This window comes from Nipponia nippon, unplaced genomic scaffold, assembly GCF_047370975.1.
Source record: "Nipponia nippon isolate SJK-2023a ecotype South Korea unplaced genomic scaffold, ASM4737097v1 scaffold_1, whole genome shotgun sequence".
Classification (NCBI taxonomy): domain Eukaryota; kingdom Metazoa; phylum Chordata; class Aves; order Pelecaniformes; family Threskiornithidae; genus Nipponia; species Nipponia nippon.
In genome coordinates, this window is record NW_028262290.1 from 129362178 (window position 1) to 129374614 (window position 12437).

General features: G+C 40.6%; 1 protein-coding gene across 9 annotated transcripts in view; it reads right to left on the reverse strand.

Moving 5' to 3' along the window:
- Positions 1–12437, reverse strand: part of CREB5 (cAMP responsive element binding protein 5) — a 258871-nt gene that overhangs the window by 59359 nt on the left and 187075 nt on the right. For all 9 annotated transcript variants that reach the window (XM_087772373.1, XM_087772381.1, XM_087772339.1 and 6 more), the window contains one exon: positions 11393–11503. In XM_087772373.1, the coding sequence (XP_087628499.1) occupies positions 11393–11503 (111 nt within the window). The remainder of the gene's footprint in view (positions 1–11392; positions 11504–12437) is intronic.

Genomic DNA, 12437 nt, shown 5'->3' on the forward strand with positions numbered 1-12437 from the left:
CATAATTTATTATAGGAGATATGCCATGTGGAGATTCAAGTGGACAGGTACAGTGTTCACTGATACCACGCTAACATTACCTACTAGGTGTGTAAATGAAGAGGAGAGGGGCTTGGGGGTGTGTCTTGTGTGATTTTCTCCTTCAAAGAAGAGGAGCAGCCACAGAGACACAGATGCACTGCCAGCTTTCCTGCACGTGCTCCCCAGAAAGCAAAGCCCAACGCCAGAGCCTACTTTCCACCAAGGCTCGGGAAGGGGCAGGAAATGTCTGCCGGTGAGAACTGGGCTCTCACGGTGGTTTACAAACATCATGGGGGAAGGGGTCTTGCTTTACGACCCACCGAGAGGGCACATATGCTCCTTCACTTCAGGAGCACCAGGACTGCGGACCCTCTCTCCTCACTGGACATGGCTGCCCAGTATTGACATTGGAAGCACCTGGAGCCTGGATGGAGCCTGCTGGGCTCCCCTCCTTGCCTTTTGCCGAGGCTCCTGCAGGGAGGCTCCTGGCATATGTGCTGTCACCATTAGCCTTGCGTGGACATCGGTCCATCACTCGTGATGCTAACATCCCACTGAGAAACAAAGGATGGAGACTGGCCTGCAGGCAGCCCATGACTTCAGGCAAATGCCATTTCCCAACCACATGCACATCATGGTTTCTCCTGTCCTGTAACAGCCAGGAGGCTGGCAGTGTGTTTCTGAAAGAAAGACACTTTGGGAAATGGAGCTCTCTACAATCTGCAGCATCTCTGGTTAAAGACATCCAGGACGTAATCCTGGTTGCTTATAATCTCCTTCACATGTGCAGCTCAAGAGAGCTTCACTTCTGCTTGAGACCTTAAGAATCTCTGCAGAAAGATCCTACATGCTCCAGAAAAATGCATGTTCATGGTCTCTGTTGTTTTCCACTGTGGATGGGACAAACCAAAGATGGGAACTAGCAAAGTGAGGAACCCTAGAGCTACTTCATTCAGATGGTCATTGGCCAGGTTGTGGTGGTCAGGAGCCCTAGGGCTAGCCTAGCTCCTTCTCTAGGAGGAAAGCACACACTGGATGGGTACTACAAGTCATAGCTATGTTATTTAGATTTTTGTGGGCAGTATTAAACTAGCTTCATATAAACCTGTTTTACTAAGATTAGTATAAACACATCTTGAATTGTAAGTGTAGAAGAAAGGGAAGTTTTACTTTCTAAAATATTTAAAATGGGATCAAGCTACCTTGTTTTCTGAAATGAAGGGTTTGGGTATCCTTGGACAATCCCAGTAACCACAAATTTCACCAAGGGCAATTCATTCCTATTTTAATTCTCAGCAGTGATGCATTTATATACCAGTTTTCGCATAAACCCTAGATTACCTCTGGGAACTCTCTATTCAACTAATTCAAACATTGCTTGGATCAAGTTTCCAATCAAGCTAATCCACCACTAACATCATTTAGAAGACTGACAACTCTCTGCAAATTGATGTAGCAGAACAAATTTCCCTTTCTTCATGCAAATGGTAGTAAGCCTAAATGTTACTAAGTGATTTTTTTGATAATACGGATGGATTTTCAGTTATTTATTGTTCTTCAACATTCTAAAGTATTTCAGGAAAAGTCATTTCTAAACAAAAGATAGGGCAATGCACAAATAAATAGGTGGAAAAAGTTAGCCAAATAGGCATAGATTAAGATTATGCTTACACAGTAAAAGTACATGGAATGAAGAAGAAGAAAACCCCCATCAAAACCACAGAAAAGAAAAAAAATTACACCCATGCACATGTGCACAAACACACACACCTGCAGACATTTGACCAACAAAGCTGGAGCTCTTCAGATTGTTAGCTGTTACTGTCACCTACCACTGCCTCTTGTTTAAATGAAGTACTCAGTCCAGATTTCATACACATCCAGATATTAATGTTTTGGCAGGATTTTTTAATTTAAGAGGATTCCTAGAAGATAAAGTTAGAGCAATATCTGTTACAAAAACCCAAATACATGGGTTTCTGTGCACACATGCACACACTGCACACCAACACCAGCCTTCAGAGCAGCTGTACATGTCCATCAGATGGAAAGCAGATCAGGACTTCGCCCACCCTTATCCTGGGTATCTCCTGCCTGCTATGTTGGCAGCCAAAACTAAGTTCATGCTTAACCTCATGCTAAAGAGCTTCTGTTAACAGTTGGGCAACACAGTCCATCCTCTTTACATATATTTCTCCTGAACCACAAGCAGCACATAAAGCAGACTCTAGTCAAGTCCAGTAATGATGCTAGATATTTTGGGAAGAAAAAAAAAAAAAAAAAGGCAAAAAGTTGGCACAGTAAGGCAAATGTCATACTTTGGTGTATAGTGGTGTTCTGTCAGAAGCCAGACATATTAAAAATATTTACATAATTTAAAATAATTTGTACAGGTCTAGTAAAGTCTATTTTGGGCTTCGGGCTTTAATGAAAGTTTAAACATTTGCTAGATCCCATTGGACTTCATGTGTAACCTTGGCATTTGAGGGCAGTATTAAGGATATGCCATTACTAAACTTTTCATATTAGTATGAGTGTGAACTGAAATACTATAATAAAAATATAACAATATTTCTTGCGACTTGAAAACAGCCCTGGACTTTATATGTATTTCCAGATGGGAAAACTAAAAATGTACTTTATGTTTGCACATGTATACTCAGAGGTGGCTTTTAGGCTAATTTAAACATTCCAGAATAATGTGGCCTAAATATAACAACATGAATCATCCATCAGTTTCAAAGAAATATCTGGCAATTTTTCATTATGAATCATTAGGGACAGGTACCAATACCTGTCACTGACTGATATAGGAGAGTCAAAAACTCTCAGCGACTGCTTGGTATGATGAATCAATTATAAAAAAATCTCCTGATATTATTTTGGGGCTTAGAGAAAATAATTTATCTTTAAATATTATGTAATGAACACCTATAGGAAGCAGAGTTGAAAAATTAAGTCAGAAAAAGTCACATAAGGTGCTGGAAGAGTTGGCAAAACACCAGTGTGCAAAAAGAAGAGGCAAATATGTACTGTATTCTAAATAAAAGAATAACATTAAAAACAAAAGCCCAAACCAACAAAATGCTTACCTGGCAGTATCAAAGTGTGGAAGGGCCAGAGCTTGCCTCTAAAGGAAAATTTTGAGATTCAGAAGCATAAACTAGGTCCTCAGTTGATGCAAAAACCACACAGTGCCTTTGAAGTCAATGAATTTATACAGATTTACAGCAGCTGAGGATCAGGGCTAAATTTTAAAAGTAATCTTTGACTATACCAAAAATGTTGCCTCTGATTATTTAAAGCTAGAGGAGTGTGAAATTCTATTTTAAAGCTCCTTATGGGGCTTGTTTCCTTTCTGAACACTTATTCTGGAAAATTAAAACGGAGAGGAGACAAGTTGAGCTGCAGTGAAAAGGTGGCTATTTTTTTTTAAATCATTTCCAGTAGACTGAAAAACAAAGCTACAGGAATCCTGACTGCTGTTTTTCTATTCTACAAAAGCTTTCTTTTTTTTTTACAACATAGTTTTAAGACCAAGGTTTCGTGAATGAAAATGTAATATAATGAAGGTAACAATCCTAAAGTACTTTCACACTGATATTGTTACTAAATGAAGAATCTGATACTATCTTAAAATAAATATTTATAACATTTTTCAATATAGTAATGAGTTGGTTTCAGTGTGACTTTAATATATAAAATAGGAGAAAAAACAGCACATCCATGACTAGAGGAGAGAGGTTTTGCATAAATTAAGTTCTATTCCTAAAAGACTGACAGTCTTTTAATCAAATCTTTAAACTTCATCTTTAGCTGGCCAAAGTCCATGTTCCCCCTGCCTCTGCAATACTAATGGGAAATGATTCCAGTTATATCAAGTATTTTGCTGTCTTCTTTGTAACATAAGTCACTTAAAATGGGGTAAACTGTCTAACACAGAGTAATTTGGAGGTGCCCACATTGCCAGAGAAACTGCAATCAGTCCTCAAGCACATGAGGAACAAGCTGTGAGTAAAGACTGCGCAGGTCCCCTGGGGGGGGCCAGTAAGGTAGGCTGCGCGGTAATTGTAGTATAGGGAGGGTACCGAGCGCAGAGGACACAACCAGCTACGCTACAGCCCATGCAGTCTGACTACAGAGCACATCTGGGAAGATTATTCATAGCATTTCATACACTAAAATCTCAGATAAACGTTACTGGCTGTCAATTTGCTAGTAAAAACCGCAAGCGGAGCAAAGTTTGCTGCGTAAGTGTTTCCAGGGTGGGAGACCCAGCCTGTCCCAGTTTTTAAATTACCTTCTTGATAACTCTCTGAACATAAATAAGAGAAGTTGCACTAATGAACATCTGGAAGACAGTATATAACCCTCCCACCGCTGAAAAGTGTCACCGGCCATATCTGACAGAAGAAACAACAAATGCTGTGAACATTTCCTCAGACTGAACACAGCTTGTAGCAGTATTTCAAATATGCCTGTGATCTTAGAAGGAGCCCTACAGGGGTATTCGTTAGTCCTGGTTTGGATATGGTTGACATTATGTGAAAGTAAGTGCTCTCCTGAGATTTCAGTGAAAGCCACGATGCCAGGGAAGCTGATCTCACAAGGCTTCCATCATCTCGGATGACAGAAGTCTCAGAAGATCAGTTAATTTTTGTCATTCCGAGCCAAAATCTCATCAGTAAAGTTCAGGAAATTTCAGGGGCATTAAATCCAAACACAAACTGTCACCTTCATTTGGATTTGAATCCTAAATTTGAGTCTGCACCCCCTGTAAGCTTGAGGAGTTCAGAGTCTCCCCATTCTTTCACTAGTTCTGAAAAAATACCATATTTCAACAATTATATTGATATTACCAATATTAACAATTAATATTAACTTGAAAAAATACATATACATAAATTGTACTCAGACAGAAGTTGTGTTTTCTGGAAGTGGCAGCCAGAAATTCTTCTGTGCTTGTTTCAGCTCTTCCACTGAGAAATTGTGTGGCCTCTGGTGAGTCACTTCACTTTTCTCTCTCAGTTCAACAGTCTAAAATTATTTATCTCACAGGACACTATCATAATTAATAAACTGCTTCATTAGCTACTGTATAGGTTTTAGAAAATGCTTTTTAAGCCTGTCCATAAAGAAGAGATGTATTGCTGTGAGATTTTTGCTTCCAGCTCTTGTGTCCTTGGTGGTTAAAATACGGAGCTGGTAAAGTGTGTAACACCATCCCCCCCTCCGCCCCAAAGCCCATCGCTTGTCATGAGATGCACTCGTACCTCCCAAGCAAACGCCAGGCTTCACACACAGCAGCCTGAAGTGCAAAACAACTTCCATTATTCATCTTGGAAATCTTGGAAAGTGAAAGCTGTACAAATTCCAAGCAAAAGACTGAAATATATCTATGTGAAGCAGAACTTCCCTGTAACGCAACCTTGTTTTTATTTTTATAATTTCCTTTTTCCCTGGCTTCACTACCATAAGGACTTGCTTGTACTTGTACCAGCTCCCACTGACACACAAGTTTACACAAACAAAACCTTTTCTGGAAGGGATGGTTTGGCACCAAACAAGTCGCCCTCACGTACACAGATGCATCTGACTTAAGTTTCAAAACCTTACAACACACAAAAGCCAGCAGTTCATGTGTTGGGCTAGATGATAGCTACAGCAAGCAAATATTAGGATTGTATTTCAATTATTGCTATGGTTACAAAATCAGGGTGGACACTGGAGGGAAAAGGAGAAAGAGAAACAAATCGACAAAGACGGTAAATCCTCCGAGGAAAGAGAGGGTGGTGGAGAAACAGAGGGAAAGAGAAAGGGTGAGGGCTCGTGGGTGGGGGAGAAAGCGAGGTCATTTTAACACCCAGATGAATAAAGGGAAACAAAATAATAAAAATACAAGTTCTTCTAGGGAAATAGTGCTGATAAGATCACCGCAGGATAAAGTGACACAAAGAAAGAAAAATGCAAGGAATTGTTACAACTTGCGTCTGCAACAAGCAACGCAATTTGTATGCACTCGGGAGAAGTGAGATCAAATATTCAACACGTATTCGCAGCAGCTATGAGTAACTGAACCGCCTCACTTCTCTATTGCACTTATTGAGCCACTGACAGCTTAAGAAGAATTAGTTCCTACCCAGTCTAGTCCATAATCCAGCATTTAGGCATGACGGGTACAAGGTCCTGTTTCAGTAAACAAAACAAAATATGATTAGCTTCACCCATCACATTAATACCTTAATCCACAGCAAGGCATACTGTCTGCAGGCAAAGCTACTGCCCGGGGAGGATTTTAAAGTGTAGATCAGGAGCACACTGAAAGGTTGGCTTTGGGGATTTTAAAACACAAGCGCAAATGTAACAGGAGATACAATTTCAGAACAGTGAGTTTTGTCAACAGTTGCAGAAGCACTGTGGTTTTTAACTATTTAACAGTCTCTTCCTTGAAAACATTTCTCAGTTACCGATACAGGAAATTTTGTCACGACTCTTCTGTTTTTTAAATTGGAAGGCTTCACTTGGCACTTTTTTTTTCTTATGCTGCTTTCTTTGCTTTATTGTGAAGGACAAGATGAGAAATTGCTGTTGAAAGCTCTGCAGAGATGCAACATTTTTCTTTCTGCTCAGTAGTCCAGAATCTGTGCGAAGAAAAGCCTTCTGGCCCTGAAGTTGTTGCTCTACTAAAGCGACTCCTTTCCCAGCCAGCTTGATAGGAAAACACGGACTTCAAACCGTTTATTATATTTAACAAAATATCTTCAGTCATGAAGTGTTAAGTAGCTAAACCTAGAGCTTCAGTGGCTCTGATCCTGCCCGGGCTGCCTGCGCCAGCCTCCTGCCTGAAATCAGTACGGAAACCCTGCAGACCTGGCCCAGCGCTGGTACCCAATGGTCAACCCAATGGCTGCTGCAATGGCGGAGCCGAGTACCACAGCGGGGCCAGGGGTAAGAGCTTTACTCCAGCAGTTTCTCCCTTGACACCAGCTGCACCACCACAGCTCACGGGCATGGAAACACACATCATTTGTAAAACAAGAAGCAGCAGAAGACTCTATCCAAATGCAGACCCCAATCTCCATCCGAGGAAAGCTGGCCACCTTTCCTGCTGTGTTTCTGGAGAAAGCGAGCAGTGCCCGTCTGACAGCCATATGAAATGCACCCAGGTCCCTGCAGCCAGTCCTGCCTTTCCACTGGGATGGAGAGCTGAGTGACACTTGGACCAGGATTTTCAAAGCCACCAGTAGGATCTGGACCCGTAACTCTCATTAAGTCAAATAAAAATTAGTGATGATGACAACTGGCTAACCACAACTTCTTTCACCTCTCTTCTCCTCCTCTGCCAAAGCTATCTAGCACTCAGGTAAATTATGAGGTTCGGTTAATATGGATATTTTTACCATTATAATTAGGAACATGCTCATTACTGGTTTATTATTTTTCTTTTCTGGTATGTTTTCACTCTTACATCTGATAGACACTTTCAAATTCATTTTCTTATTACTACCGTTCAACCTAGTAATACGTACAAGGCAAAAACAATAGCCCGCAACCCTACATGCTTCTGATATGGGAACCACTTCTTTTCTTTTTTTTTAAACTAAGCATACAGATTCTGTCAGGAAGGCAGGCACAGCCAAGCCACACATATTATATTTTATTTAAATTTTATAAAACTACGTATCCAGCAAGGGGCAGAGGGAGAAGGTAAAAGAAAAAATTGACAGGTCAAATCGAAAACTGTATTTTTAAGTTAGATTATTTTCATTGCCAGCCTGCTTCTTATACCTCCTTTCAGAGCTCATAAATCTCTGCAGGTAACAATCAATGCCTTGCAAAATTCAGACAGAGAGGCATCAGCTCCACTGAAAAGACCTGCCTTCATGCAGCCTTCCAGCGGTTCAGTGCACACTATTTATCTTTCACTCCAGTAATCCACACGGTATTGCACTTCCGAGTTATAAAACCTTGAATACTCTGAAACTGCAAACCAAACTGTATGTAAGCAGTATATTAAGGCAAAGGCACCGCCACCAATTCCGAGTTCATAATATTCTCGGCCTACTGAACCACATGTTAATATGCTACACGTGCTATTCTGCATATTTTTACCATGTACACTTACAGCTATGTTTCCTCCACTTTCCAATGCAATATATTTTAATACAAAATCAATGTGTGTTTTTGGTGGGCAGCAGAAAGGTTTTATCCACTCAGCTCTGAATCTAAGACGAAAGCGGTATTGATTTAGATGTTCACTCATTCATTTACTAGGACAGTTTTAAAGCATTAGGTGATAACCTAATTGACAGGCACACTGTGAGGGAAACTGAGATTGTTGTGATAAATTAAATCAGTTCTGGGATGTCATCTACAGTACTTTAATATTTGAAGTAACATTCTCCTGAAAAAATTGAACCAGGAAACAAGCATCTTGGGTGGCAGAATATGGCTTTCTATAAATGCCAGGTAATACAAGCTGACTGAAATACAAATAGATAAATAAATTGCATATTATAGAAACATTAATGCAACACACATTCTATATATGTCCGTGTATGTGCTCATATATGTATGTCTTTATCAGACTGGCTTCCATTTCCTACTGCAAAGTGACTAGGGACCAATCGAGGGTGTGAATCTTTTGCCATCTATCTGCTTCCTCTAAAAAAACTGGCATCACACAGCATCCATACTGATATTATTTATTCGTATTTACTTTACAGAAGCAAATTAAGTCACACGAGTCACCAAATAGTGTTACGACTGCTGCATACCAAATCATGCTTGCAATGCTCAGGTACATGCTTTCATGCGCGTGAGACCAGAAGGATTTGGTCTCACATCTGGGTCTCACATCTAGAGGAGCCTGTCCTGCATTCTCTCATGTCGGCACAAAGAGAACGCTGATCCATCTGCTGTGGATTTGGACAGCTGATGAATCAAACCCAAAGCCCCCCGAACTTCTCCAGATACTGCAGCCATTAGCTGCAAGCAGCTTAGATGACCCTGCCTAGTGTTCAACACACATTCTTTGCAGAGCGGGGCCAGCCAAAGAGAACACATGCAGTGCTGGATGCACCAGCAGTAATAGCATTAGCAGAATCCAGGGAAATCTGAAATTCCTTCCTAATGCAGGACGCAATCCAGTAAGGTACTGAGCACCCTCGTTTTCCACTTTTTAAAAAAAGTCACCAGAGTATGTGAAATCTCATGCTTTGAGCACGAGGTAAAGTGAAACAGTTAATAATAAGAACAAACATGCCTGTAATACAGATGATTCAGATTTAAAATTCATGAACTTACATGTAAGAAATAATTTTGCTCTGAATATTTCCTACGTTTTTTCCACTTCGTGTTCATGCAGGGTATTGTTAATAGATTCGTATTTTTCAAAGGCAGTGGCTAAATGAAGAGGCTTTTTACATTACATGTATGCTCAAACAGAAATTAAGTATAAAACTATAATACAGGATATTAAAAAAACCCCTGCATTTAAAAAGAAGAAAGGTCCTGGAGCTCTGAATTATACCTCTTACTCTTAAGAGTTAATGCATGTGGATTTTTTCCACCTCTGGAAGAGTGGCAGAAAGCCCCTGAGAAGCAAAGGGGCTGCTTGTTCACTATACTGTGTTTTGGAACTGATAGCAATTTCTGTCTGAAAGAACCATGCCTTCATATGTTAGGTTTAGGGACAAAACCTACTTATCCAGATTAAAAAGTAATTTGTATTAATGTAAAGTTTCAGCCATTAAGGCAGAGAATTCTCACCATATGCACGGATAATTTAATCTTGTTCGTAAGTAGCCTCACACTTCCAGTAAAGAAAAGGCAGGAGGTGGTGGGGAGAGAGTAAACTACAGAACCTTTAGTCCCCAAAACAGATGCCAGTTTTAGATTTATTCAGCCAAGGAGTATTTAGCTTGGCTCAGCTATGCTTGAGTTGAAAAAACACTCACCTATTCCAAAAAGTTTTTAACAAGCTTTGCTGCAGATGCTGTTGCCATTTGGCATGTCACCGTCACTGTGTGGTACAGCAGAGAGAGAACTCTTGACCACAGGTTTTCCTTGGCTGGGGGAGCCAGCATTTTTGGCTATCGCTCTTCTTCTGGCCAACTGGCTGCATGTTTACGGAGTGTGGTTTTAGACGGGGTGTTAACAGAGGTTGGGTTAACAGCCTAACCCAGACCAACAGGGAGGCGAAGGCATGACCTATCCAACTTAAGAAAACAGAGATAGAGTAAGCTTGTATATGTTGTTGCTCTTAACCAAGAATCTCTTGCATGCACCGTACCTATAGACAAGAAGATATTTTTCTTTGCCTCAGGATAGATGACAACAACTTTAAAAGCTGTACCAGTCATGCAAAGTAGAAATATATAAAAACATGTGGTTGCTTAATCTTTGTCGGCTTGATTTCATTCTCTCACTTATGACAATTTCACCTTGGCGAAATGCCACTGAAAGAAGTCCAATGAAGTTACTCCTCTTTTCCACTATGATGAGATATCTTGAGAGGACAAAAACCCTACAGAGTTAAACTGCAAACTTCTGTCCTCGTATATCCACTAGCCAGCAAATGGCAGTTCTGAAACTGAAAAAGCCTAAGTATTTCTACATTGATGAACTCGGTTCCAGGGATATTAGTGCTGAATACCTCCATGCGAGTGCATATAAAGCTGGGGAAAATTTATACGTGCCCACTTGTAGTTTAGTTTACCTACATTAATCCCATATCAGTAAATATGCCTGAGAAGCCTTGACCTTGCAAGACATATAACAATTTTAAAAAACACTATGACATTTGACTCGTATAAATAGATTATTTTTGTCCAAATTCTGACTCTTCTTTTTGATGGCAACACCTTTGTTGCACTCAAGCAAAAGAAAATAGCCCGGTTTTACGGTCTGCTTTTCTAACACTGCCATTACCCTGACACACCATGCGCCTATCCGGAAAAAACAAAGACTTTGTACGCTCCCTCCACATCTGCCACTTTTTACTTCACTCTTTATTAACTGACAATTGTCTTTAAGCAAAGTTGTGGAGCACAGACACCATCAGAGAACCAGCCAGCCCATTCGCTTAAATTCTACTAATCTGCATCAAAAATCCTGTTTAACACAGTAGGAATCAGATAGCCCAGCCTTCACTTCAGTTCCCTCTCACCGAGAGTTCAGCTAGGACTAGGAACATCTTGAAAGTTCATAGACACAAAAGCAATTTACTGCAGCGTATTAAAAAAAAGTATAACATATGACTAAGAATGAAGTAAGCAGTGTCTGGCTACATCCCCCACTGTCTGGGTAACCAGTATGCAAGAGCAATATAAGAAAAGAAATTTTTTTTTTTATTATTTTCTCTTTTTACCATTTTGGCTTCTGAATGCATTGGGGGGACTTGAGGTGAAGCACATGGATTATTGAGGTTCGGCCCCTGCATCCCCATGATGTTGGAGTTCATTGACATTTGTCGCTCCATCTTTTAAAAGAAAAAGAAAAAAGAAAGGTTTGAAAACGTCTGGAGACATTTGCAAGAATTTACGCTCAGTTTCTATTTAAATGGACTCAGCTTTATTTCTTCAAGTCATGACTGGAAAAATAACAATCTGTGTCGTGAATTGCATGCGTGTATGCACGCAGGCGTGCGTTTCATCAGAATCGGCCCTGAAAACTCACAGCCAATTATAAAGAAAAGGCTTCTTTACTAAACAAATGTAGCAGCCACCCAGGTTTGCGCTTTTTTGTAATGATTTTCTCCCTTTCAGTATAACAACACTCGGAGTTAAGTGGTTTTAAAAGCATAACTGTATAAAGTTCTGGATTCCCCTGTCAGTGCAGCCCAACTTAGCTTGTTAAAAACATAAATAAAAATCTACAATCTCGAATATATGTAAAACGAGTTGGCTCTTTTTCCCTCACTCGGACTGCTCAGCTTAGAAGAGTTTTCCATATGTCTGGTAAAGGAAGCTTTCCTGTAGTGCTGAGATAGCAAAAAACAAAGCAGAACTCCTCCTGGCTATTCAGAGCCCTTTCTGCAAGCTAATCTCAGTAGGCTGGGAGGGAGGGATACAATTTTCAAACAAAACCTAATGGCAGTAAGGACTGGATAAAATAATTTCTTGTAGCGTCTTCCCTGGAAAGAGGCAAGCCCTGTTACACCGTGAGCCACTGGCAGGGGTGATAAGTAGGGTTATGGTGCTGCTTTCAACCAGAGCTGAGCACCCTGCCTTGCTTCGGGACAGTCCCCTGAATCTTTGGCTTATAGGAGAAAGAAGCTTTTGGATCCTCCTGAGCTCTTCCAAGCAAGGGAGCTATTTTTTGTGCCCTGTGGTAAGGCAGTGACTCCCGCCTTCTATGATCCCAGCAAAAATGGGTGCTGGGCCTGGGGCAGAGGGGGATATCCCACTGCCTGC